At 40.0% G+C, this 26,756-nt stretch overlaps 1 protein-coding gene and 2 non-coding genes across 3 annotated transcripts; all 3 read left to right on the top strand.

Moving 5' to 3' along the window:
• Positions 1-284: 284 nt before the first annotated feature.
• EIF3A (eukaryotic translation initiation factor 3 subunit A) lies at positions 285-25,260 on the top strand. Its single transcript, XM_028730101.2, has 22 exons — positions 285-441; positions 3,695-3,885; positions 4,228-4,364; positions 4,697-4,860; positions 5,539-5,738; positions 6,633-6,841; positions 7,014-7,185; positions 7,629-7,733; positions 9,122-9,220; positions 10,901-11,017; positions 12,365-12,550; positions 13,017-13,364; positions 14,144-14,248; positions 14,367-14,480; positions 15,067-15,189; positions 16,371-16,524; positions 16,973-17,157; positions 19,527-19,621; positions 20,973-21,871; positions 22,606-22,774; positions 23,221-23,414; positions 24,009-25,260. Exons 1-22 carry the CDS (start codon positions 393-395, stop codon positions 24,239-24,241), a joined length of 4,248 nt encoding a protein of 1,415 aa, XP_028585934.2. The 5' UTR covers positions 285-392; the 3' UTR covers positions 24,242-25,260.
• LOC114598224 (small nucleolar RNA SNORA19) lies at positions 8,220-8,349 on the top strand. The gene has a single exon (XR_003706982.2). It is a non-coding gene; the product is annotated as a small nucleolar RNA SNORA19 (small nucleolar RNA).
• Positions 10,575-10,706, top strand: LOC114598223 (small nucleolar RNA SNORA19). The gene has a single exon (XR_003706981.1). It is a non-coding gene; the product is annotated as a small nucleolar RNA SNORA19 (small nucleolar RNA).
• Positions 25,261-26,756: the final 1,496 nt, after the last annotated feature.

The following is a 26,756-nucleotide window of genomic DNA, read 5'->3' as shown; positions in this document are numbered from 1 at the left end:
CGAGTTCTAGCATCCCGCGACGGGGAGAAAATCTTCTTATCCGTGCCGCGCGCAGTTTTATCACGTCGCCGCGGAACCCGCTTCCTAGCCCACAAACAAGCGCAAGATCAAACCGCCGCCTAACCCGCTGAGCAGCGCTGGCCTCGAACTCCCTACTACAGGATCCGCTCTAAGCAGAGCCTCCTCGCGCATGCGCCCTACGAACGTTCGGCGCCTCGAAAGCTCGGGACTGACCCCGCCCCTCCACCCGCCTCCGCGACGGGCACCTTCGCTTCCGGACACGTCCGTGCGCGGGGCGCGTCACGTGACGCGCTCCATTTCCGGCCTCGCTTTGCTGCCTGGCTGGGCGCTCCTTGGGGCTCGTTGCCGTGTGAGGAGAAGCCGTCGCCATCATGCCGGTCTACTTCCAGCGGCCCGAGAACGCCCTAAAGCGGGCGAACGGTGAGTGCGGAGCTCGGGGGCCGCTCGCCAGCGGGGCCGGGGGAGGGCCCGCCTCCGCGCCCCGCCCGCGCCCCCATTATGCTTAGTAATGGAGGCCGAGGCCTAGGCTCCCGCCACACTTGGGAGGCCCAGGCGCCCGCCACGCTGACCGCAGCACGGCCTCGCCCTTCTCCCCGCGCTCTCCGTCCAGCCGGCCCCGTCAGGCACGCAGCCGAGGTGGAAGGAGGGGTGGCGGTGAAAAGGACGAGCCGCCCTCTTCGCTCTTTAGACACGAGGCCTCTCCGCTCCTCGTGGCGGCTCTCTCGACTCACTTCCTCCCGTTTGAGCCCAGGCTTCCGCGCGAGGGGGTGTGAGCGGGGAGAGGGATGCGGCTGGTTTTTCCTCCCCCTCTTTCGTCAGTAAATAAAACACATTTTTAAAGAGTGCCTCTCTAGGCAGCGCTTGTCTTCAATGGTTGTCGCGTTATACCTGTTCACAGTTGATTATCCCACCCCCACCCCCCGAATCAATAAACAAAGGGCGGCTTTTATCTCGCGGGGGCATCTTTGGGTTTCGAAATCTCTCTCGCTCTTAAAACTCGCACCTTCCCTACGTTTCGTTAGAAATTATGGCCTACACCAGAATCCTGGTTTAGCTCAGTTTCCCAGAGGCGTCGATGACAAATCTAGCCACAGCGCTGCAGGAAATGGGCGCTCATTCTCTGCCTCTACCTTCCCCCTCCCCCGTTCCCCATTTTTTTTTAACCATTAAATTAATATCGTTCATTTTGAGACCCCCATAGCAGGGGTGCCCAAACTTTTTTCAAAGAGGGCCAGATCTGATGAAGTGAACATGCGTGAGGGTAAACCAAAGTTGTTGACCTTTTTTTAGGATTGAATTTATTGAGCCTTTTAGGGCTTTACCCCAAGATTAAATTGACCAGTGGGCCAGATTAGGGCCCCCAAATGGACTTTGGACATGCCTACCCCAGAGTGTGCACTGCCTGGTATGATGTGAAAGTAAATATTTGGTCTTTCTCAGAGTTCACATCACATCTGATGACACAGAACTAAGCATATGGAACAAAGGTTACAATTTGGATGAGAATTTTGACCTGTTTTTGCTTTCCAGTGTAACTTGGAAAGTCTACTGTTAAGCAGCTGCAGTAAACAAAGAGCCATTATTTAAAGGAGTTACTTATCGTAGTTACTTTTATTTGTAACACCGTGAAATATCATTGTGAAAACTTAAGACAACTGAACAAGATGGAATTTCATAATAGATTATAAAGTTTTTAAGCAATATTCAGGAAGTTTGTTGTTACTGTTTTTGATACATCTCATCCCTCCCCTCATCCTTTTCTTTGTCTTTTATGTAGTGCACTGAAAATTCCAGTAACACAGCTCACTGTATTAATATGTAGGGCAGCAAACACACCCACTTTAAAAGCTAATTTAATAACCAAAATGCTGGTAAGAACCAGTTTTAAATAGTAGGGCTGCCTGTTACAGTAGACTCAAGCCAAATATGTGTGAGCCTATTATAATTTAATTAAAGCAGGTTATATGTACCTAATAAATACAAGTAAAGTTTGATAAAAACCATTACTGTCAAATGGAATTAAGTCTTGAAATTTCAGTTAAGTTTTTAAAAAAGTTTTTTTTTTAATCATTAACATGCATATTACCATTATGTGAATTATTCAAATCTTCTTACTTGATTTTTCCATTTCCTGCATTCAGGCCATTCAGATTTAACACCAAATTACGGTTTTATTTCTAATGCCTGTCTTGCACACTTACTCCCCTCACACACTTCACTCAGTAAATGCCTAATCCTTGTTTGTGGCAAACTAGGGTTTGTTGCTATGTGCAAACAATAATTTGTCTGTTGGAGAAAAGTAAAAATGATGGTTTGCTGTGGACAAGGATAGGAAGTTACTAATCATGGCATGCAAATTAAGTGGGAATGTACAATGGTGGTTCTTGTAATATCTAACCATGGGGTTTGCTGTCATGTTGGAACACATACTTCATCTATCATCTGGCAATTACTTAAAAATATTGACAGAATACATATTTTTAAAAAGCGTCATTGTATTGGATTCTATATGTTACTAGCATATGAATAGTGAATTCAAGAGTAAGTGGCCAGGATCTTAACATTGACATTGTTTTGGGATTCATAATTTTTATTGTTTTTTTAGAGCCAAGAATCTCTCAAACAAGAAACTTGAAAATATATTAATTTCAAAAGTCAAAATGTGATTTAAATAATTTAAAAATCTATTGATTGAAATCAGGTTTCTTACGTTGAAAATAATACATTTCTTTAACAAACATACCATATTTACTGGTATTTATAGCAATAAATAATCATTTGCCACTAAAGAGGGATTTTATACAACCAAAGAGCATAATTCAGAAGCTTTGGCCATACAGCCCACATGCCTTTTGTGCTGCAAATTTATTTTGGCTTGGAGAGGAGTCAGATTTCTGTTTGTCTGTAAACATACAAGAATAGTAAGCAAGATTGTGTACTGGCCGTACTTGCACTTCATGATAACCCAGGTTTTTTGGGCTTACTGTGTTCTACTGAGAATAAAGCAAGGTATGGTTGTTCTTAGAGTGTCCTCGTGAGATGGAACATAAGTGTTCATCCATTTTAGTTTGTAGAGTCATAGCTATTCATATTTGAAACTGAAGATATTACAGAACTCTTATAGCTGAAGGACAGAAATGACAACAGTTTGTAACTACAAATTGTATCACTTCTCTCGTTATTCTAGAACACACAACAATGCTTACTAAAGGTTTAGCCAATCTGTTGTAACCTTTCCTTTTAAAGTGAAACAGTTTTACAAAGAACTGTTGCCACTTTACCATATTTCTGTTTTTCTTCCCTAGAGACTTAAATAGCTAGTTTAAGCTATCAGAAATGGCTGACTCAAATCGTTTATAGTATTAGTTTCCTGAAATCCTTTTGAAGCGTTGACAATTTGTGGGCAAGTTCACAAAAGCTGGTGGTCCACAAAAATGTTTACTAGTATGCTGATGCACATTTTTTTAAAAGTAATTTTTGGCTGTCAGTATTCTGCAAAGTATAAAATTAGACTGCTCCCCCTATTTTACAGTTGTTGCTCAATCTGATTCCCTGGAGGTGGAAATGGCTCTTTATAGCAACTTTCCTCTGTTCCACTCTGAAGCAATATATTTATTAAAATGAAAGTACCTTATTGCAGTTTGTGTTAAGAGTCATGATTTATTTTTCTCAGAATTTCTTGAGGTTGGGAAGAAGCAACCTGCTCTTGATGTTCTCTATGATGTTATGAAAAGTAAAAAACACCGAACATGGCAAAAGATCCACGAACCGATTATGCTGAAGTACTTGGAGCTCTGTGTGGACCTCCGCAAGAGCCACCTGGCTAAAGAAGGCCTATATCAGTACAAGAATATCTGCCAACAGGTAAAGGCTCTGAAAAGTGTTATCATATTAATAGTATGTTGTTAAAAACAAGCATTATAATAAAGTATATATTTCTAGATGTTTTAGAAAAATGTACTTGATGGTTCTGTACTATAAATGTGACTTTATAAAAGCTTGATAGGATTAGAGATAAGGAGCATATATCACCAATAGAACACTTTTGAATGAATTGCAACTGCAGAAGTCAATTGTTCTCAGATGCATTGCTACACTTCATTATACTGTCATAGTTTTATATTTATATCTATATATATTCTTATATAAATAACTTCACCTCATGTCTAAGCAAAGTTATTTATAGCCATGCTAATTCTGATACAGGTGAACATCAAATCCTTGGAGGATGTAGTTCGGGCTTACTTAAAATTAGCAGAAGAAAAAACTGAATCTGCTAAAGAAGAGTCTCAGCAGATGGTGCTAGATATTGAAGACTTAGATAATATTCAGACTCCAGAGAGGTAGGTAACAGTGCTGTGATACTTTTTGTATGTAGCTTAATTTTGTATTATGCATACATATTGAAAAACACTGATGAACTAATTTATGATTTTGGCTGCAAGCTGAGTTCTTTTGGCAGACTTATGGCTGACTCAGTCAAATCAACTTTCACCTTGATGTGGAAGACTAAAACAAGAATTGCATTCCTGTGACTTTGAAAGATGCTTTCAAAGAATGCTGTTGTTGTGTCATTAGAATTTCATTGTGCTGCCTGATATGCATCTTGGCAAGTGAGAGGACATGATAAAAAGATTGTGTAGAATAACATATTCCTTTTGTTTCTTAATTCTAGTGTTCTCCTAAGTGCTGTGAGTGGGGAAGACACTCAAGATCGTACTGATCGGTTACTTTTGACTCCCTGGGTTAAATTTCTATGGGAATCCTACAGGCAGTGTTTGGACCTTCTCAGAAACAATTCTAGAGTGGAGCGGCTTTATCATGATATTGCACAACAAGGTAAAATCTGTTTTTTGGGTGTGTGTTTTTTTGTAAGACCTATTCAGTCACTTTTTAAAGTTCTGGGATCTCTTATTGATTGCCTACTTCCAGCAGGTACAGGGGTGAGCATTTTGTTCTTTAAAAAGAAAATTAGAAATTTTTGGTTAAAATATTTTTTATAGTAACGATTCAACTATTACCTGACTTTATTAAGGACAGTAAAAAACGCCTTTTAAAAGATAAGAAAACAAAGTGTAAATTTGAGTGTTAGAAAATATTGTCAGTTTGAACTGCTGGTCTGGTTAGTGCAGTCAACCTATGTCTTGCCAGGGCTGCATGAAACAAGGTCCCAGAGAGGTGTTTGCTTTGCTGTTCCCTGGTCTTTTTACCTCTGTGCCATTCTGAACAAAAGTAAGGTTTGATTTAGTGTCTGCACCTAGCTCATGGTTAAGTGGTTAGTGAGTAGAGAGCTTAACCATGAGCTCAGATTTGAATAGCATGGTAATCCAAACCTGCATGGTTCAATGTAGTGAGGAGTAAAAATGACTGGTGAGGAGCAAAGTGGCCGCAAGTTAATCTCCAGTAGCTCACATTTGCACATGGTCCCAGTAAGCCATACTTCAGTTTATTCTGTTGTGTGAACAAGGCCAAACTGACTTTTTAACTGCTTCCAAATGCCATAATTTTATCTTGCAGCTTTCAGGTTCTGTTTGCAATATACTCGTAAAGCTGAGTTTCGCAAACTCTGTGACAATTTGAGAATGCATTTGGGTCAGATCCAGCGTCATCACAATCAGAGTACGGCTATCAATCTCAATAACCCAGAGAGTCAGTCAATGCATTTGGAAACCAGGCTTGTACAGTTGGACAGTGCTATAAGCATGGAACTGTGGCAGGTATGTAATTACACAGTTATTGAGGTACTGGCAGTCTCTCTTTCTGTTGCCAAATTCTTTTAAGCTTTACCTTCTGTTTTGTGCTTTAAGGGATCTGGTAATTTAGAGAGTTGTACATAAATAACTTAACACAAATTTATTTATTAATAAAGTTTTCTGGTAAAAGTGTGCTTAGGTTCAGAACTTGGGATAATGAGCATACCAGGACTGGGGAACTGTTTCTGGTCAGTGGACCAGATTTTAATCTCTCCTGCAAGCCAAATTTGACAGGTATCTGAAGCCTGTCAATCACCTGGCATCATAGTGAAATCAGGTGCCTGGTTGATGAGACTTCAAAGCACAGTTGGATATTTTAAGCAGCCCTTTGTAAAAAAACCACAAAACCCTGTGCTGCTGTTTACAAAGGTCAATCAAAGAGCCCCCATCCTGTTCCTTTGAAACTAAACAAAATGGAGGTTTTAAGGAGCAGTGCAAGGATGTGTACAAATGGTGGTCAAACAGCTCCCATAATATTGCTTCAAAGCTTTACAGAGGGCTTGAGTGCAGTGCTGAGAGGGGGAAGGCTCAATTGAACAGAAACTATTTCAAGCTCCCAGTTGTTCCTTTGAAGCCTACCGTTACCTGACCCACAATTGATATAATATGGGTGGGCGTAGCTTCCCCAAGATGTCCTGGCAGGCAATGCTTGGTTTGTGGGCTGGAAATTCCCCGCTTAGATCTATCTATCTATCTATCTAATAACATGTATTTATTAATATGCCACTATTCTGGCGGACCTCACAAGCTAGGCCTGTTACTTTACATTGTATGTGGTTTCTATATATCCCTCCCCTCCAACTTGTTTGACATACAGTTGTAGTGTAACATGATTTTTTTAAAAAAAACTCCTTTCAGGAAGCCTTCAAAGCTGTGGAAGACATACATGGATTATTCTCCTTGTCCAAGAAACCACCAAAGCCCCAGCTGATGGCAAACTATTATCACAAAGTTTCTACTGTCTTCTGGAAATCAGGAAATGCGCTCTTTCATGCATCCACACTTCACCGTCTTTATCATCTCTCAAGGGAAATGCGAAAGAACCTCACGCAGGAGGAGATGCAGAGGTAGGAAAACTTTTGTTTGTGGGTGCATTTTTAAACTTAGAAATAGCACCAATAGTGTATTGCAAATGCTTGGAAGCTGGATTTAAAGCTTGTCAGTTAGGCCATTTTATGTCAGTATGGCATCTAGAATGGAGGCTAATGCAGTTCAACTGCTTAAATCTTCTGTCTATAGGATGTCAACGAGAGTCCTTTTGGCCACACTGTCCATTCCTATAACACCTGAACGAACTGACATTGCTCGTCTTCTAGACATGGATGGCATCATTGTTGAAAAGCAGCGGCGATTGGCAACTCTGTTGGGCCTCCAGGCCCCACCGACACGAATTTCTCTCATTAATGATATGGTAAGCAACATTTCACAAAACATTTCTATGTAGTTTGCATCCTTGATTAGAACTTTAGTAAAACTTCAGAATGATGTGAATAGTAAACAATGTGATTGAAAATTAATAGTTTCATTTGTTACCTACTTTCTCCCTCCATTCCCAGTCTAGCTGCAGACTACAGCAGCAACTGGAACTCTTTAGTGCTGTCCATCTACAGTGGGGTATATTTCATGACTCTGGCCTTGCTTCTCCATAAGATGTGTAAATGTGACATTCTAGGTGTTTCAGCATTTGGAGATGTATGCCCCGTCACATTAATTGCACATGAAGAGTATGTTTCTTATCTATCACATTTTGATTATTTTTTTGAAAATTGTATTTTAGCTAATCCTTGAGATGAAGCAATAGGTGTTACAGCTTGTTTGATATTTACCGTTAAAAACATTCATAATGTCTTATAGGTGAGATTTAATGTTGTACAACATGTTGTCCCAGAAGTAAAGGAACTTTATAACTGGCTTGAAGTAGATTTCCATCCACTAAAGTTATGTGGCCGTGTATGCAAGGTAAGTCCTGAAATTTTATTCAGAAGTATGTAATTTCTGTGTAGTTGACAAAATCCACACAAATGTTGATATATAGTAGATGTATGGTATTTTTAAAGTGCTTTTTTGTCCAGGTTATTTTATGTCACTATTAATAGCATTCCAATCTGTTTCTAGAATTTCTAACTGCATGAGAATGCTGCTTGAATTTCCATTCATATAAATACTACACATTTAAAAGCAAAACCTGGTCATGCAAATGGAAAATGCCCTTTTGCAAGAGTAGGCTCCTAGTTTGTATTTTAAGTGACTAATGGATGCTTCTGATTTGAAATGTCATTGTACAGCGAGAAAACAGCATTAACTGTTGCTTGCAGTGTATTCCTGTACATGTTTACAGTGAAGTAAATCCCACAGTATTCAAGGGGACTTTTTGCCTAATACGTGTGTGCTTAAGGTTGTAGGCTTAGCTGACATATATGTAATTCTCCAGAGTTGTACAGGGTGAAGCACGTTTCATTGTCTTTCTCTTACTATTTATAAGAACAAAGATATTTCTGATGTGCTAGATAATAGGTGAAGGTAAATTAGCAGTGTGGCACACATTGCCACCACTGTCAGTCACCTTCAAACACAACTTAATACACATTGTGTTAGAAACACTTTAGTGATTGAACTAAGTAACGATTTTGTGGCCTTAAAACAAGAGGAGGTATATTGGATTAGAGAATATATTGGGTTGAAAAAGTTTAAGGACTTGCCTTAATTTTCGCTCCCTGTGTATTCCTGAGTATACCCTCCTGTGTTCATGTTGAGCCCAAAAGTCCCTAGTTTTTGGCTTTAGGCATTCCCATTATCTTGCTAATTGGAAAAATATACCTCTTAATATTGGAGAAGATTAGCATATTTCTGACATGTTATGGAAGCTCTTTAAAGTGCACTTTGCTATGCAGAATTGGCTAAGCTAACAGACAAACTATGAGAGAAGGACAAAAAGGACTTCAAATGGGTCTGGGAACTATTTACAGTTTATTTGGAGAAACAACAGAATGGACTGGATTCACTGACAGGATTTGAATAAACTCACAACTTTATTGGAGTAACAGATATTTTAAAGAAATGATAAGGGATTTTATTTTTCTGTAGGAAAAGCAGGATACGATAAATAAAACTAAATAACTCAGCAGAGGGGGAGTTGAGGGAAGTCCAGAGGAGGGGAGGGAGAATAATTGTAAATAACATGATGAATGAGATTTGTATCAATAATTGTTGTAAAATTCAATAAATATTTAAAAAATAAAATATAGTGCACTACTGTGAAAAATTGGAGGGTTGATACAATTTAGTGAGGAAAAGGTATTGCCTGAACCAGCCATGCTATCTTACAATCTCTAAATAATTCTGTACAGGTGTTGAACTGGGTAAGAGACCAATCTGAGAAGGAACCAGAACTGCAACTGTATATCCCTCATCTTCAAAATAACACCATACTCAGGCTGCTTCAGCAGGTATGATTGCAAAACAAGAATCTTCAAAGTGGAATGTGCAGTTGGAGTGAATGTTGCAGAATTCCTAAATCCATCAAGATTCACTCAACTGCCCAAGTGAGGAGCTTGGTTGTGACTTAGGGTATTCTTAATGTCATATTTTTATAAGTTTTGTTGAGCAATATGGGTGGGGCACCTAAGGAGCCCCACCCACAGTAGCCCTGCTCAAGAACTTCTACTTGGTCAATGGTTTTTTCCACCCCTCTCTTCACCCTACACATTCTCCACGCTCCCTGAAACTGACTTGAGGTGGTGATGGTGAGGAGAACCACTAGATCAGAATGCAGAGGGAGGAGAGGAGAGGAAAGGATCATTGTAATGTTTCTGCAGATGGTATATTCATCAGAGTGCATTGTTGAATTCTACCCTATAAGTTGTGTGTTTTACTGTTTTGTTGTAATGCAAACTATCCTGGTATGACTGGCAGGTTAGTGTTTCTTTTAAATAGAATGTTTTGTTCCTATGTGTCTCTTAAGGATCACTTAGTAAAAGATATAAGGGGCATCCTTAATTTAGTTGCAGCTGTATGTAGTAGATATTGGACGTGTTCCTTGATTGAACTCTGAAATCTCTTAAATTAAACCTTATATTTGTCAGTTGCCTTTGACTCAGCTTATTTGTATCATAAGGAACATGGTTCTCATACGCTGTCTTCTGTAATTTCTTCAAGTTCTGTCCATGTGATTAAAGCTTATCATATAGGGAATGTATTACACTTGTAATTCTTGTTTAATTAAGGAGACATTACTAATGTGACACATAACCATGTGGTCTGCTGTAACTTGACAAGAAGGTGTAGTTACCAAAGAGTGGTGTTGGTGCCATGCCATTTTTAATAATGTATGAAACAGCACCAAAGAACCACATGCAGCAAACTACTTTTTTTTTCATATGCCCTATGGCCCTGCTCATTCAAGTGAACATGTGTAGGGGGTGGGATTATTTCCATGTAGAGAACCCCCACTTCCAGTTATATTGTTTGTATAGTCACTACCAATGCACAAATATGCACAGGCTTTGTATACGTGGCCTCCTAATGGTGTTTACTATTAGTACACATGTGTGTAAAGACTACACAGGTGACTGAGCATAAGTTGGGGCTGGGCTTATTGCTTGACTTCTGCATGATGGCTGTCTGGATTAGGCTTCTGATGCTTAACAGAAAACACAATGTTGCTGTGCTCTGAACAAGCTACAGGAGACAGAAACATTGCCTGGGTTACAGAGGTACAAGGCGTGGGTGATGGATCTACCTAGTTAACTAATAAATTCTTAACACGAGGGATTTTTAGTGCTTGATGTTTTAGTTTTCCAAATGCACATGTCATTGACCTGTTTCCTTTACAGTGGTAAGCAGTGTTATTTCTGATGTGCTAAAGGAACAGTTGAAGGCTAATTAGCAGCTTTACTCCGTTGAGAGACTGCTGCCAGTCTCCTTCACACATAGTTGCTGTTTGGGAGAGTGAGTAATTCCTTGGAATAAACACTTGACAGAAAATGTGAAGTGTTTCTTAAATGTGAATGATTATTCACTATTGTTGACGGTTAAGCTGTTGACTTAAGTTAATTGAGCTCTTAAAAATGCTTGTACAATATTAGGATGAATAATTGGAAAGAGTTGAATATTCATGTGTTACGCAGGTGGCCCAAATTTATCAAAGCATCGAATTTTCTCGCCTGACTACTCTGGTTCCTTTTGTTGATGCTTTCCAACTGGAACGTGCAATAGTAGATGCTGCCAGACATTGTGATTTGCAAGTAAGTGCAGTAGCGAAAAACATCAAATGTTTATACACATTTCTGTATTTAGATAAATCTGATTAAAGCTTGTTTAGTCAAACATAACAGTCACTTTTGTCTTTTGAATTCCAAAAAATGAGTTTCAGCACATTCTTCAGTGGTGGGGTAACCCACTCTAGAATAACCTCTGGCCGGTGAAGAGAATGAACTTTTTCACAAGAAGTCCGACAAAATTTCCTTCACCTGTGCAACCTTGAATGGTTGGAGTGAGCAAAGATTGAGCCATACAGCAGGCTTCCCCGACTTCTCTGTACAGCTTGGTAGTAGTCCAGCTGCTCCTGACTCCTGGAACAGCATTCCCAGAACAGTGCAGAACAGAAAAGTCCAAAGAATTAGGCGGGGCTGCCATATGCAAGTGAAAGTGCTTGGCTTCTCAAGCAAGACTTCTCTGATTCCCAGTCAATATGTTTTCTTGTAAAATGGTTGACTTTTAGAATTCAAAAGCTACCTTTCTGGAAATATAGTTAGAAACTGCAACAGTTACAGAGCAGTTACAGCTGGTGTGTCTGTGGAAACAAAGACAAAGGAACTGAAGCTTCTAAAGCCCTGTCAGATTTAGGCAGAAGGAAGGGTAGAAGGAATGTCCCTCCCCCCTTTCTGACTTTCTCTCTTTTATGATTTATGGAAATAAACTAAACTAGCTCCAGGGCTGACATAGTTTGTCCCTGTTCTATGGTTTTATTGGGGAAACACAATGTGTTTATGTAAGGGGCACGGGGGTTTCTATGGTGACAGGGCAGGGCCTTACAAAATCTGATCTCCCTCTCCGAAGGCAGGCATCTCTTTCTGCCATTGGAGAGGAAGATTTGAAAAATCCTATAGACCCTGGGACACCATTAGTTTAGATGCATCAGTTAAATCATTGTTCTAATCATGTAGCATTGTTTCTAGTTGAAGTACTCGGAGCTTGCCAACTGCAGTTTTTATATCTTAGGAGAGGTATTCCCTTTGTGTGTAAAATAATTAAGGATTCTGCCTCTTAGAAAATGCTTGCTTAGCTACATGTGTACGTAATCTAATAACATATTTTTTAGATTTTCTTTCATCATATCATCATATGCACATTTAATTGATTACTGAACTAAATCATATGATAATTTAGCTAAGATTTCTTTAATCAAGAAGTAATTTCAGTTTTTAAGTTTATCATTTGATTTGAGTACAGTTCAGAAGTCTGTTGTACCTCAATGTTAAATAGCAGTAATATAAGAAAAAGAGCTGGTAATACAAAATTTATAAACAGCTGTGAGAAACTATCCTAAACATGCCCTTAATAATGAATTTCTGAATTACTCGATATCTTAGGTTCGCATTGATCATACCACTCGAACACTGAGTTTTGGGTCAGATTTGAACTATTGCACTCGGGAAGATGCACCTCTTGGCCCTCAGCTGCAGAACATGCCATCTGAGCAGATCAGGAGCCAGTTGACAGCTATGTCATCTGCCCTTGCAAAGGCTCTTGAAGTGATTAAGCCACCTCACATATTGGTAAGTTGTAAGCTTTTGATACATCTTTAAAAGAATACTGGTGCTTTATGGGAAACTTGGTATGCTCAGTCATGGTTTGACTATTTCTTCTCTTCCCTCCAATGCATGTTTGACTCCCCTGTTGCCTGTGTTCAAGGCACATGTCACTGCTGATGCACACTGCTTTCAGCCCTGGAAGAGTGCAGGGTGGGTTTACACTCTTGGTGCCTCGGAAAACACACACACACACACACACCGTGTACAAGGGGCGTTGCCTGTACTTACATTCATTACTTAAAAATATTTAGTGCTGGCATATTTATTCCAATACATGTGTTTTTGAAGAATCTGTTCTGAGATGCCAATGGGAGAAAAACACAAAGGAACCTGCATTAATAATTCTGCAGAATTCAGCAGTGCTTTACTCTCCCATTTGTATTTTGTATTTAAATGAGTTTTTGTTGTTCTGCCTTTAACCATTATGCAGCTAGAGAAGGAAGAGCAACACCAGCTGGCTGTTACAGCTTATTTAAAAAATTCAAGGAAAGAACATCAGCGTATCCTTGCTCGCCGTCAGACTATTGAGGAAAGAAAGGAACGTCTTGAGAGCTTGAACATTCAGCGAGAAAAAGAAGAGTTGGAGCAGCGTGAAGCGGAACTCCAAAAGGTTCGCAAAGCCGAAGAGGAGAGATTGCGTCAGGAGGCGAAAGAGCGGGAAAAGGAGCGCATTTTGCAGGAACATGAGCAAATTAAAAAGAAAACTGTTCGTGAACGTTTGGAGCAGATCAAGAAAACTGAACTGGGAGCCAAGGCCTTCAAAGATATTGATATTGAAGTAAGAAGCTTGTTGTTTCCCCCTGACAACTTTTTTATTGTAACCACTAGTGACCATTCACTAATGGGAAGTTTATATTGTAGAAAATATTGTATAATGAGTCAGACTTTCAGCCCATTTCCACATTCTTCAGGAAGACAGAAACCCCATTTGAATACCCTGCCAGTAGCATCTCCAACTTCCCTTGACTAGGTTTCCTAACCTTAATCAAACAACTTGATTACAAATAATGTAGTCTATTTCTGAATATTAAAGGTAAAGGGACCCCTGACCATTAGGTCCAGTCGTGACCGACTCTGGGGTTGCGGCGCTCATCTCGCTTCATTGGCCGAGGGAGCTGGCGTACAGCTTCCGGGTCATGTGGCCAGCATGACGAAGCCACTTCTGGTGAACCAGAGCAGCACACGGAAACGCCGTTTACCTTCCCGCCAGAGTGGTACCTATTTATCTACTTGCACTTTGACGTGCTTTCGGACTACTAGGTTGGTAGGAGCAGGGACTGAGCAACGGGAGCTCACCCCGTCACGGGGATTTGAACTGCCAACCTTCTGATTGGCAAGTCCTAGGCTCTGTGGTTTAACCCAGAGAACCACCCGCATCCCTTATATCTGAATATTAGAATATTTTAATAAAATAGATTAAAGGACTAAAAATAAAATAAAATCGTAGATAATTTCTCAAGTGGGGAAGCTGCATTAAAATTAAGAACAAGAATGTGTGTTTTTCTCAGAAATGGCAGTTTGATTTTTATTCTTTAACATCTAATGTCTTGACTATAGGATCTTGAAGAATTGGATCCAGACTTCATTATGGCAAAACAAGTTGAACAGCTGGAGAAAGAAAAGAAGGAATTGCAAGAGCGTCTGAAAAATCAGGAGAAAAAGGTATAATAAAAAGATGTATGGTTAATAGCTGAGAACTAGGTGGAGAAACAGCATTTATTGATGACATGTGTGTGTATGTTCCTTTTACGCTTAAACCTAAACAATCACATTTCTTTAGATTGACCATTTTGAAAGGGCAAAACGCTTGGAAGAAATCCCACTGATTAAGAGTGCATATGAAGAGCAAAGAGTCAGAGACATGGAGCTTTGGGAACAGCAAGAAGAAGAAAGGGTGAGGTTTCTGAGAGTACTCTGGTGTGACGTAGTTACTTAATATTTTTTCTCTGTTAGTTTCTAGAAATTAACTTTTCAGCTGATTATATAATTTATGCAGTATTAGACAGTGTTTTAGAAATCTTTGTCACATGAGTGATGAAGAATGATGTTTGGATATATTGCAATTAAAGAATCTCAGTCTGTGCTAGAACTCCAATTTTGCCATAAAAGAATGCAAATCTTCTGACTAGAATAAATTGTGTAGCTACACCAAGTTCTAATGTAAATCATTAGAATGCTTTGCAGCTTGCAATTGTGTAATAGTTAGAATCTATTTGAGAACAATGAAAGCCATCATTTTAACTGTAATAAAAGTGATCATAGGGTTTATATAGGCCTGGTACCCAAGCTCTTTTTCAGTATACCATTGCTTAACAATGATAGGCCTACTGGGGTTTTGCTTTAACTGGTCTGCTAAATTTTATTGGCATCTAGACAGTTAGAAAAAAAAGAGGCATGTGGTGCCCATAAATTCACAAAAGACATTTGAAACAAATTGTATGCATCACTCTATCACTGATTTGGTTTTGTGTATGTCACAGATCTCAACTATGCAGTTGGAACGTGAGAAAGCCCTTGAACATAAGAACAGGATGTCCAGGATGTTGGAGGACAGTGATTTCTTTGTAACTAGGCTCAAAGAAGCGAGAAGATCAGTGTATGAGGTAAATCTGATTTTTGTGTTCTGACACATATGAGATTACTCCTGATCAGAACTTTATAGAAAATGGAGTGAGGGATGGCACTGCTATCTTCTCTCCTTTGTCATTTTAGCATGTTAGTGTCTGTGCCTGTTTTGATATGAGAGGCGACAATATTACGCTTCGCATCAGCAGAGAGGTGTCCTTTCTGATAAAATAATCTCATATAAAAAGCTTTATGTGTATCTTCCTTTTTGTTTATTTCATTTGTATCCTCCCCTTCCTCCAAAGACATTGCAGAATTCTCCCATTTTATAAGTTGTTTCTAAACTTCTCAAAACAGTTGTTTTACATCTCTGCTCTTAATGTGGATTCCAGAACTGTTTAGAACCATAGAGTTGGAAGGAACCCAAGGGTCATCTAGTCCAACCCCCTGCAATGCAGGGATCTCAGCTAAAGGATCCATGTCAGATGGCAATCTAACCTCTACTTAAAACCTTCAAGGAAGGAGAGTCCACAACCTCCCAAGGGAAACTGTTCCACTGTCGAACAGCTCTTACTGTCAGAAGGTTTTAACATATGTTTAGTCTGAATCTCCTTTCTTGTAAGTTGAAGCCATTGGTTTGAGTCCTACCTTCCAGAGCAGGAGAAAACAAGCTTTTTCCATCTTCCATGTGACAGCCCTTTAAATATTTGAAGATGGCTATCATATCTCCTCTTAGTCTCTTTTCCGGGTTAACTATACACTGTTGACTCATGTTAAGCTTGTGGTCCTCCATGACCCCTAGATCCTTTTCACATGTACTGTTAGTAAGCCAGCTGTCCCCCATCCTATATTTGTGCATCTGGTTCTTCCTCCCTAAGTGCAGAGCCTTACATTTGTTCCTATTGAAATTCATTTTGTTAGCTGGTGCCCAGTTAGTCCAATCTGTTAAGGTCATTTTGATTCTGTCTTCGGCATTATCTACCCTTCCCAGTTTCATGTCATCTACAGATTTGATGAGCATCCCTTCAATTCCTTCATCCAAGTTGCTTAGAAAGACGTTGAGCAAACGGGCCTAAGAGTTGACTTTATGTATAGCTGCCAAGCTACAATTAGTCATTAACACATGTGAACACCAGATAGTTGGAGTTCATGTTTGAGCATTCATCCTGTAGGTTGCCTGTAACATGTCTGGAGTTCAATGTATTAATATGTATTTTAGGAAAAACTTAAACAATTCCAAGAAAGATTAGCAGAGGAAAGGCATAAACGCTTAGAGGAACGCAAAAGGCAGCGCAAAGAGGAAAGACGCATTGCTTATTATCAGGAGAAAGAGGAAGAAGAACAAAGATTGCAAGAAGAGAAGATGCTTAAAGGTAAACACTAAATAAAAGGCTATTGCTGAAAAAACACCCTTGATCTTTGCTGTGTTTCCAGCAGTATTTATTTTACTTATCTATATATAGATGTGCCATGGTTGCCATTAATTGAATTTGAATTTCATTACTTGTAAAAATAATAATGGGTAATATTCAGTGTTGTCCGTCCACCAGTAGACTAGACATTGTTTGTGGAATAGATTCCCTCTACTAGGCCCACCCAATATGATCTGGAGAGTTTGGAGACGGCATGGGGGGCTGTGGGACAGGAAAGAAAAATGAATTCCCATCATACGACCAGAAGTCTGCTTGCACAACATTGGCCCATTAAATTTTAAGCAGACATGAAATGCTGTGCAAACAAAATTGGTAAATGAGAGGACATATGATAGACATTTCAAATATAGGATGGAAAGTCACTCTTTCTGCATTAATATTTGGGCAGAACAAGAAGAAAAAGAACGTGTAGAACGTGAAAAACGTGAGGAAGAAATGCGTGAATATCAGGAACGCGTCAAAAAACTAGAAGAGGTAGAGAGAAAGAAACGCCAAAGAGAACTGGAGATTGAAGAAAGGGAACGTCGTCGAGAAGAAGAGAGGAGGAATCTTGAAGATCCGCTTTCAAGGAAGGTAAATTCTATTTCTGATAAACTGACGTTTCTAAGCAGAATCCAGCGTTGCATGAGCAGAAGTCCTGTGCAAACAACAGGACTTCACTTCTCTCTTTACCCTCTGCAGACCACCACAAGTCTGCAAAATCATCTGTGGAGAGTCCCTCAATCCTTTGAAGTATATTTTGAAATGTGGAGGCCTGCTGGCTGGGGGGAGGACAGGAAGTTGAAGTCTGTTGCATGAGGAGTTTTTTGTTCTGCTTCTGCACAGATAGCATTGGATACAACCCTCCAAATTCCTCTGTTCTTAAATAGAGAATAATTTACATCAATAAAAAGTATATGTGAAAGAACTCTTCAAATTCAAGAATTCATATTTAAGGGGGAAGCTTTCAACGTACTACTTTTGAGTGGACTTCAGTTTTGTGCCTTGGTGCTATGGAAGAGAAAGTGATTCCACCTTCTTGCAGCTTTCTATGGCACCTTCCAGCATGTTCTGGAGGCTTCCCTGACTCACTGCAGCTGAATTCAGCAAGTGCTGGGAGGCTACCAGGGTTGGGGGGTGTATCCGAAAAAAATTGGTCCCCTTTTCTGTTAGCAGATGCACAAGGGCACCAATAAATTAACTGTCAACTGGCCTTTTAGTATCTCTATGATCAAATGACTATGAAATAATGTAGTATGAAGTTGATCAGGAGAGGGAAGAAGGATCAGGATCTGTTGGTTGGTGCTTGAGTAGTTTGCAATAGATCGAGTTTTTTACCACTGTTTGTCTTAACAATAGCAGCAGCTTAAAAGTTTATTTTACCTAAATTAGCTGGCTGAGAAAGAATGCCCAAGGATGTGGTGGAAAACAGGAGTGGATTCTTGTATGAAGAGATTCCCAAGCTTTCTTCTGTTACTTATCAAAAAAATCCTGGGATAAGCATGTGCTCAGAGACAGTCTATTCCTTAAATCTTTTTGTATGTCTGCCCAGTTGAGCCACTATTTTGCACCAGTCTCTAGTTGGCGGAACTTGTGGTATTACAGTCATCCTCGTGTTGTGTTTGCTTCAGGTCGAGTGTTTTCAGGTCCCACAGTGACCCGGAAGTACCAGAAAGGGTTACTTCCGGGTTTCACTGCTCGCGTATGCGCAGACGCTCAAAATGACACCACGTGCATGCGCAGAAGCAGCGAATCACGACCCGCACAGACTCGGGTTGCGTTCTGCTCAGGTTGCGAACGGGGCTCCGGAACGGATACCGTTCACAACCAGAGGTACCACTGTAGTAAAAAAAAACCAAAGTAGAAGAGCCTGCATGCTTGAAATCTTCCCACTGCTCAACTACAAAGAGTGTTTCCAGAGCCGTAGCATGTTGGTTTGTTGCAGAAAGGTGAACTCTGGTCTACAAAAGCTCATGTCATAATCAATTCATTAGCCTTTATGGTGCCCCAGGAGTCGTCATTGTTTTTGTCTTAAGTATTGCTTTTTATTAATATTATCTTCGACTCAATCATTCCTAATCTTTTCAGTGGGTAAACTTCGCACCAGAAAATACATGCATTTTGAAATTTTATAATGGTGAAAATGTGTATATTAATTTGGATAATCTGCAGCCCTAGTAATTTCTCATTCTTGCTCTATTCGTAATTTTTCCAGTGGAGTATTAGAGGTGATCCTCAATTTACATATTGTAGTTGTCATGTCTGAAGGACCCTTCAGACATTTGTATGTGAAATTTGGGATCTATTCCTTTTCTCCTGCTTTATAGGAGTAGGAAAAATGACAGAAGACGTTGCTGCCTTTTTTGAATGGATTGACTATTGTTTCCAGTTCACTTCTGTCATTTCTTCCTCTGCCATATTTTATTCTAATTTGAACTGCCATCGCCTTAGCTGTTCATTTGCTATGCTCTACAAAATATAGTGGTGGTTTCTTTTGTGGCTACATTTTGCATTTGTATGCCATTTCTCAAGTTAGTATTCAGTACTGAACATGTCACTTGGAGATATGTGAATAATTCTTATTAATAACTGAGCAATTTGTTTGGGTCATGTTGGTACAGTTTTACTACCTATTCCTCATCCCTTTTGTTGAGTTGTAACTAATAGTTCAGGTCCAGTATAATGCAGTACTTTGCACTTGTCCATGCTGAATATCCATCCATATATTTATCACATGAGGTCTCATTAAATGCCACAGAATTCAATATATACTTTTGTTTTTAATTACTAGTCAAAAAACAAGTTTCACTGACAGATTAGTTCATAGGTTCTCAGTTCGTTATTCCAAGTCAAAATAACGTCATGCCTATACTATTCTATTGAAATAAAAGCATGTGATATATACAAAACCACATTGGTTGGATTATTAATAATGGTACTTTTTATTTTTGATTTAAATGTAGGACTCTCGTTGGAGTGATCGAGAACCTGGTGAAAGCACCTGGAGAAGAAGTGCTGAGCCAGACTCAGAATGGAGGCGACCAGCACCACCAGAAAGGTATTTATTGGAATAATGCTTAAAGTGTCTGTCTACAACTTGTTAATGTTTCCTTTGTGATCCTGATGTCCTCTGCAAAGGTGAGTATTGTTGTAGACTGCGTACAAATAAAATGGGTTGTATCCAACTAAATCATTGCATGCACAGAATGCAATAAAATTGCATTAGAATAGCAAAATTACTTAATTGTTTATTTTGACAATTTATACACAGTTTAATGCAATAGTCTCTAAGGAGTGTACAAGGTTGATTTAATAAAGATAACTATCTGTTAAAAGGATAAAGTCAGAATTCTAGAATAAAGTCTTCAGTACATGCTGGACATTCAACAGGCAGAGGGCCAATCTGAACTTAACTGGACGGGAGTTCTATAAAATTGGGTCCACAGTATTGAATGTACATCTCCTGGTGGATGCAAGTTGTGTGTCTAAGCCATGAGGGGATACTAACAGTGACTCACCTGAAGACCTTGGGGATTAGGCAGTCCCTAACTTGATCCAAGTTGTTAAGGGCTTTTCAAATTAATACAAGAACCCTGTATTACATTGAGAAAGCAACCAGCCATTTAAATGAGAACCTTAGGTGTGCAGTTTTTCACCCCAAGTGAAGATTTGGCCTCTTAACCTTTCTCCAATTCATTTCGTTATCAAACAGAATTTATAAGTTGAATGACGTATACTAATTTCTTACGTTTCCTAGCATACGTAGACTTTTGGATAAAAGTTTGTAAGTTCCCGGCTAAAGTTGGAAGAGAGCACCTGAAATACAGTTGGATAGGCAGCAGCAAGGAAAGAAAAAAGATTATTTGTACATCTTTTACATTGATCAGAACTCTAACAGAATTGTCTATTTTTTAATATTTCAGCAACATCCACAGTGGGCAATCCCCAATGAAGTAGTTTTGTTAGTGCAAGGACTTCCTATCCCTGTACCTCCCAACAGCGCCCTCCCCCAAATGGTGGGTTGACAAGAAACCCAGAACAGATGTAGGGTGCACAGGGGAAGAAGAGGGAGGAGAAGTCCTGTTGCGCAGCCAGAAGTACTTGTGCTAACAGAACTACTTTGCTGGATAAAGCTCTCTTTTTATAATTATCCATCCCTTGTGACACCATTGTTCTATAGTATTTTGTTACATATGATATTTTATTTATCCTCACCACTCCAAAATGTCAAGCTGACTACTCACAGGTTGTATGTTATTTCCTACATGGAACAGATTTCTTTATGGGAAATAACATGTGATGTGGTGTAATTAGTACTACTGTGTAGGAGTAAATATACCAAATGGCTTTCCAGACAACTGAAAACAAAACTTTTATATTCAAAATGCACGATTTTTCTATTTGAACAGAGAGTGGCGGCGTGGAGACGCACGTGAGGATGAAAAACCTTTACGAAGAGATGATTTGCCTCGGCGTGGTATCTCAGCAGACAGAGTAGAGTCTCCTCGTGAAGCACTAGAAGACAAAGTGCCGAAGCAGGATGCTGATGAAGACAAAGGTCCTAAGAAAGTTCTGGATGATGACAGAACAAGTTGGCGCTCAGCAGAAGACAAGGGCCCCATGCGTGGCTTAGATGATGACAGGGGCCCCAGGCGCGGGCTGGATGACGACAGGGGCCCCAGGCGCGGGCTTGATGATGATAGGGGCCCCAGGCGTGGTCTGGATGATGACAGGGGCCCCAGGCGCGGGCTGGATGACGACAGGGGCCCCAGGCGTGGTCTGGATGATGACAGGGGCCCCAGGCGTGGTCTGGATGACGACAGGGGCCCCAGGCGTGGCTTAGATGACGACAGGGGCCCCAGGCGTGGGCTGGATGATGACAGGCCAAGTTGGCGCAACACAGATGATGACAGGGGCCCCAGGCGTGGTCTGGATGATGACAGGGGCCCCAGGCGTGGTCTGGATGAAGACAGGGGCCCCAGGCGTGGGCTGGATGATGACCGGGGCCCCAGGCGGGGTTTGGATGATGACAGAGGCCCTAGGCGGGGTTTGGATGATGACAGACCAAGTTGGAGAGCTGCAGATGAAGATAGGCCTCCCCGGCGTGGGCTGGATGATGACAGAATCTCAAGGCGTGATGAAGATAGGGGACCATGGCGTAACACAGATGAAGATAGAATTTCAAGGCGTGATGATGATCGTGGACCTAGACGTGCTGGTGATGATGACAGAGGTCCTAGACGTGGAGATGATTCTAGGCGTGGAGAGGATTCCAGAACTGGACCTTGGAGACCATATGGGAAACCAGGTAAACATCCAAATTGGAGCCATTCATTTTGTGTTCTGAGAATAGCTAGCATACATTCTGTTTTAAGTTTGCACAGAAAACGCTTTTGCATTCTGAGATGACTGCAAGTCAAAAGCCAACAAGTGCCAAAAGGGCATAGAAATTATATCCATTTGTTTGCACTTCTTTACATCGTTGCCACTGCAGTGTAAAAAATTTGATTCCTTTGCTGATTAATTGAAGGTATCCCAAAGTGCAGTTCTTGTACTTTGATTGCTACATTTAAACAAATGACTAAAAAATGGAGATGATCTAATGGGTAACACTGGTTCCAGAATTAGTTGGGTGCAAGTATACTGGATAATTACAAGGAAAAAACCACATTCTCGTTTCCCTATTGAAGGAAATCATAATAAAGCACATGTAAACATGAAACAAGTTATTCCACATTGTATTCCATTTATGCCAGATGTGTTCCCATCCCAGATATCCATAATAGAATGGGATTTTGCATGTGGAAACCTCAGTTGTGGTGTGGAATCATAAGAAATAGAATACAAACTACTTGCTTGCATGCATGCATGCATGAATGAATCTTTATTTGTCTCAGCTATCAGCCATAGCAATAAAACAACAATACAATATACAAGGAATAGAAATAAAAAGTCAATTATATAAAATGCATGAGTGGAAGCTCCACATTCTTACACTATTGAGATTAGTACACCTAAGTTCAGATATTTCGTTGTCAATAGGTGGTTGGAGAGAACGAGAAAAGGCTCGTGAAGATAGTTGGGGCCCTCCACGAGATTCCAGGCCTTCAGAAGATAATGAATGGGATAAAGATCGTGATGAGAATGAGAAGGACCGTGAACCTGACAAGGACCGTGACTTTGACCGGGAAGATCGTTTCAGGCGTCCTAGGTTTGATTTCATTACTTTTAAATTGTGTGTAGCTTGGGTTTCTCCTCCCCAACCCTTATGAACTGGGGTAAGGCCCCACCACAAAAATCTTTGGGATATTGGGCATCACAGTTTGGGGCACTTGAACAATTTTGAAGTGGTAGTAAGTAGCCAAAAGCAGGGTTGTTGTTTTTTGTTAATTTGATGTCACCAAAATGTGCACTTGAGTGCTACGAGCATTAGCTGGAGAATAGTTTGCAATGTTTTTACCCACAAATGTTTACAAATGCTTGTTTCTTGGAAAAAAATGATTTTGAATAGTGCTTTAAAAAAAAAAGTTTTGTTTTGTTCCAGTAACAGTTTGCATAAGAGTGGCTTCTGGGTCATATGGTTGATTTTAATTCATTCCCTGGAATGTGGAGTTAAATGCTTTTTCTTATTACTAAAATATATTTTTATAACTAAAGAGATGACGCTGGCTGGAGAAGAGGACCAGCTGAGGAAACCTCTAGCTGGAGAGAGTCAGGCCGTCGTGATGAATGGGACAGAGGTGGCCGTGATTCTAGAGATGACCGGGGTGGCCGTGATCTTCGAGATCGGCGTGTTGAAGACAGGGAAAGGAGAGGGCCAGTGCCCCTTCCCAGAACAGATCGGGAAGAAGGTAGACTTGTTTTCTGTAGTTGGGTACCCTAAATACAGCTCCCTTTCAGGAAAACACAAAGGAAGCACACTTACAGCATATATCATTGCATAATTGTGCAAATAGGGTCACAGTTGAGAACACTTGAATATATTTTTTAAAAGAGATGAAATTTGATGGTGTAGCAAGATATGATTTAAACAGGTAAATACAAAAGCCGTATCACTTCTAAAATGTTTTTTTGTACTTGAAAGACTTGCAAAGTATTTGCCCCTTAGCTTTGAACATTGTTGGTTACAATAAGTATTTTTTTTTTCTATTCTGGGTCTTCAAATCCATAGCTTATCAGTTAATCAGACCACCTATAAATCATGTTAACTTCTCATTCCAAAGCTATGTGGAAAGATTCATACAAGATCCCTCCCCCTTTTCTTTTTTAAAAAAGTTCTATTTTTGGACATTCTCATCACGAGTTTATGGGTGTCTCTTGTGAATTGCTATAAAGCTGTTTTGGATGGCCTGGATTCCAATGTCATCAAACGTTTTCTCTGGATTTGATGATAGTAAAACGTAGTGAAGGAAGCATAGCCATAATACTGTCTTTCCCCCATTTAGTGAGCTCATGGAGACGTGGCGATGACAAAAAGGAGGAGCATGAAGAACGGGAAATTGTTCGGAGACCACCTGCTGCTGCTCCTCCTGCTGCTCCAGCGCCCTCTGTGTCAAAAGAACGAGAAAAAGATGGGGAGAAAGAGAAAGGGGCCTGGAGAACAGAAAAAGACCGGGACTCCCTTCGCCGCACTAAACTTGAAGCTGATGAAGATGGGTGGACCACTGTGCGACGTTAAGTTCAAAACCTAAACATGGTTTTTATGTTGGTGTTTAGCATTGATTGGTAACAAATTATAATATTGGTGCTTTAACACTCTGAATTGGAATTCTTTTAACAAAATTTTCTAGGTAATGTGAAAGCATGAAACTCTTACACGTGTGAAAACTGATCATGCACAGAACTTGCAACTAAAAGTCAGAAATTGAATACTGGTTACCTGAAATTTCAAATGTTGTATATGTGACAGATCACTTGGTGGTAAGAAATAAAAAATATGAACCCAGTAGGTATCTTTGAGTGGCATGTATATCTCAATCAAAAAGAAATCAATTTTTATTTTAAGTAGTTCTTCACCTGGAAAATCAGTATGGTCTGCAAAGTGTACATTTAAAACAACATTTCTAGTTACATGAAGTGATGGCTTTGTAAGACTACTGCCTAAAATAGATATAAGCAAACACTTTCTATTTGGGTATTTTGATGGCAAGAGGTGTTTTTTTCTGATGGTATTATACAAAGTCAGTATGTTTTGAGTTGCATACGATAAATGTTATGGACCTTTAACCACACTGGGGTTTTTTTTGGGTAGATTTTTCTTGAATGCATATACTTATCAAGCCATTTTGCAGTCTTTGTTCTCACAATGAATGCCAGCACAGCAGTCTCAAAACAACAAATAAGGCTTTTAAAATGAAAGCGTTTGAGAACAATCATACTGCTGAAGTTTACGACCCTTGGCATATAGACTTTGCTTTTTCTGTTCATGGATAATTCATGCCTTTTGAAGCATTTATATATAGTATCCTATTTCAAGTATGTGGTCTGGAGGAACTGCTCACTCTTCCCTTCCTTCCTTCCCAATTTCTTGTCTTCTGGGTAAGTGCTTTACCTTAAACCAAGTGCTTTGTAGTATGGGCTGGGTTGACTTCAATTTTGAGGGCAAAGTAGTAATGTTTATGATTGTTTTTAATTGAAGCCAACACAGAACTTGCTACTATGTGTTAACTTCAGTGATAAATAAACTTAACAAAATAAGGTGCTTTTTTGGTGTGGCTTCTTAATCGTTGCAGCTTGTGCACTCAGTCTGCCTAGAGTCAAGGTCCTTTCACCATACTGGTGAAACGATTCAACACACATGACTTGCAGAAGCTGAGATGTAAAAGCATCATATCAAACCTTTGGGCTCCATCCAAAGAATCAGATCCCTATTTTAATACTCGAGTGAATCTCTCCCAAAAAATGCTCAAGTATAAAATGTAGGCAATTTCCATGCCCTGATTTCAATCATGTTTTAAAACGATAGGTTCACTTGCTTGTTTTGTAGAAGAAAAGTTGAATCACCTGCATGATGTGTTTTGAGAAAGGAGTTTGGAATTGGATTAAGCCAGAGGTGGCGAAAACATTCTTTAGCTCAAAGACTACATTTCCTTCCTAGGACTGTATGGCAGTGATGGGCAGGACTTAAGCCACATGCAGACTTATGAATATACCATTCACACACTTGTCCATAACCCATCCCGGCTCCCTAGTGAGCTATTTCTTTTACAAAATAGCTCAAACCCTGTAGCCTTACTCAACTTCCCCTCCACCTCAACAAAGAGAATAAAGAAGTTCATTTCTCTTTGGCTTTTTTACTTGATTTTTAATTCCTTCTCTCCCTCTACAGATTGTGGTTAAATTTCTGAGTGACTACAAAGAGTTTCAAACCATTTTTGCCATTTTCTGCTAGTCTCCTCCATGTTTTCTCAGTCTGCTCTCGCTTCCTGTTGCCTCTTCCTGCTGGCCACCTCCACTTTCAGCCAGATCCCTACATGTTATGTTCTTCACACTTCTCACACAATTAGGAAGAGGAACAGACAGAACAATGAGCCTTTAATGATCAGACAGGAGGCAAAAAGTTCCCAGCTGTAGATTGATTGAAGAACAGCAGTAGGGCCTTCTGGAAAAGGGTTGTGGCTCTGTGGGCCTGAACAAGTCAAGCAGTTCCTTTGCCCTGTGTTAAGCACAGATATTTTTCTGTTCCCATGTTTTTAGATTGCTAAACAAGTTTAGACATGGTGTAGTTAAATAGAAGACAGCGGGAAACTCCTTTCCCTTATTTTTTCCAGTCAGTTTCTCATTTTTTGCATTCCTAAAATAGAATTCTTCTCCCATAGTTTATTTGAAGGTGTGGGGGCAGAGGGAAATACGGGCAATTCAAGATGCAGACACTTGTTTCAACTAGGGGCTTGCAATGAGAAGATCTGCCTTGTAGCTTGTTCCATTTGTGCCTTCCAACTCATTATTCAGATCTGCATCTGATCAGTTAAATCTGAAGCTCTGTTTCATCCCTATTGCCTAAGTGGGAAACTAAAAATTGCTAAAACACTATTCCTTTTCATCTTTGGTAAGAAACCTCCCAAAGCTCAGGCAAATCATTCCAGGGGCTATTGCATGAGGTGATCTTACCTTTGCTATATTTACTTTATTAGATCTAAGGGTGGTCCACAACATAAAATTGCAATATAAAAACAAACCAATAAAACATAATT

Source organism: Podarcis muralis, chromosome 6 (genome assembly GCF_964188315.1).
Source record: "Podarcis muralis chromosome 6, rPodMur119.hap1.1, whole genome shotgun sequence".
NCBI classification, from domain to species: domain Eukaryota; kingdom Metazoa; phylum Chordata; class Lepidosauria; order Squamata; family Lacertidae; genus Podarcis; species Podarcis muralis.
The sequence above is the reverse complement of the archived record's forward strand: the minus strand, read 5'-3'. Positions and strand labels throughout refer to the sequence as shown.

Coding starts and splice junctions, on each gene's coding strand:
- EIF3A (XM_028730101.2), top strand. CDS start 393: ATGCCGGTCTACTTCCAGCGGCCCGAGAACGCCCTAAAGCGGGCGAAC. Junction 9,221..10,900: donor TACTCAGGCTGCTTCAGCAG/GTATGATTGCAA, acceptor TGTGTTACGCAG/GTGGCCCAAATTTATCAAAG. Junction 14,249..14,366: donor TGAAAAATCAGGAGAAAAAG/GTATAATAAAAA, acceptor ACATTTCTTTAG/ATTGACCATTTTGAAAGGGC.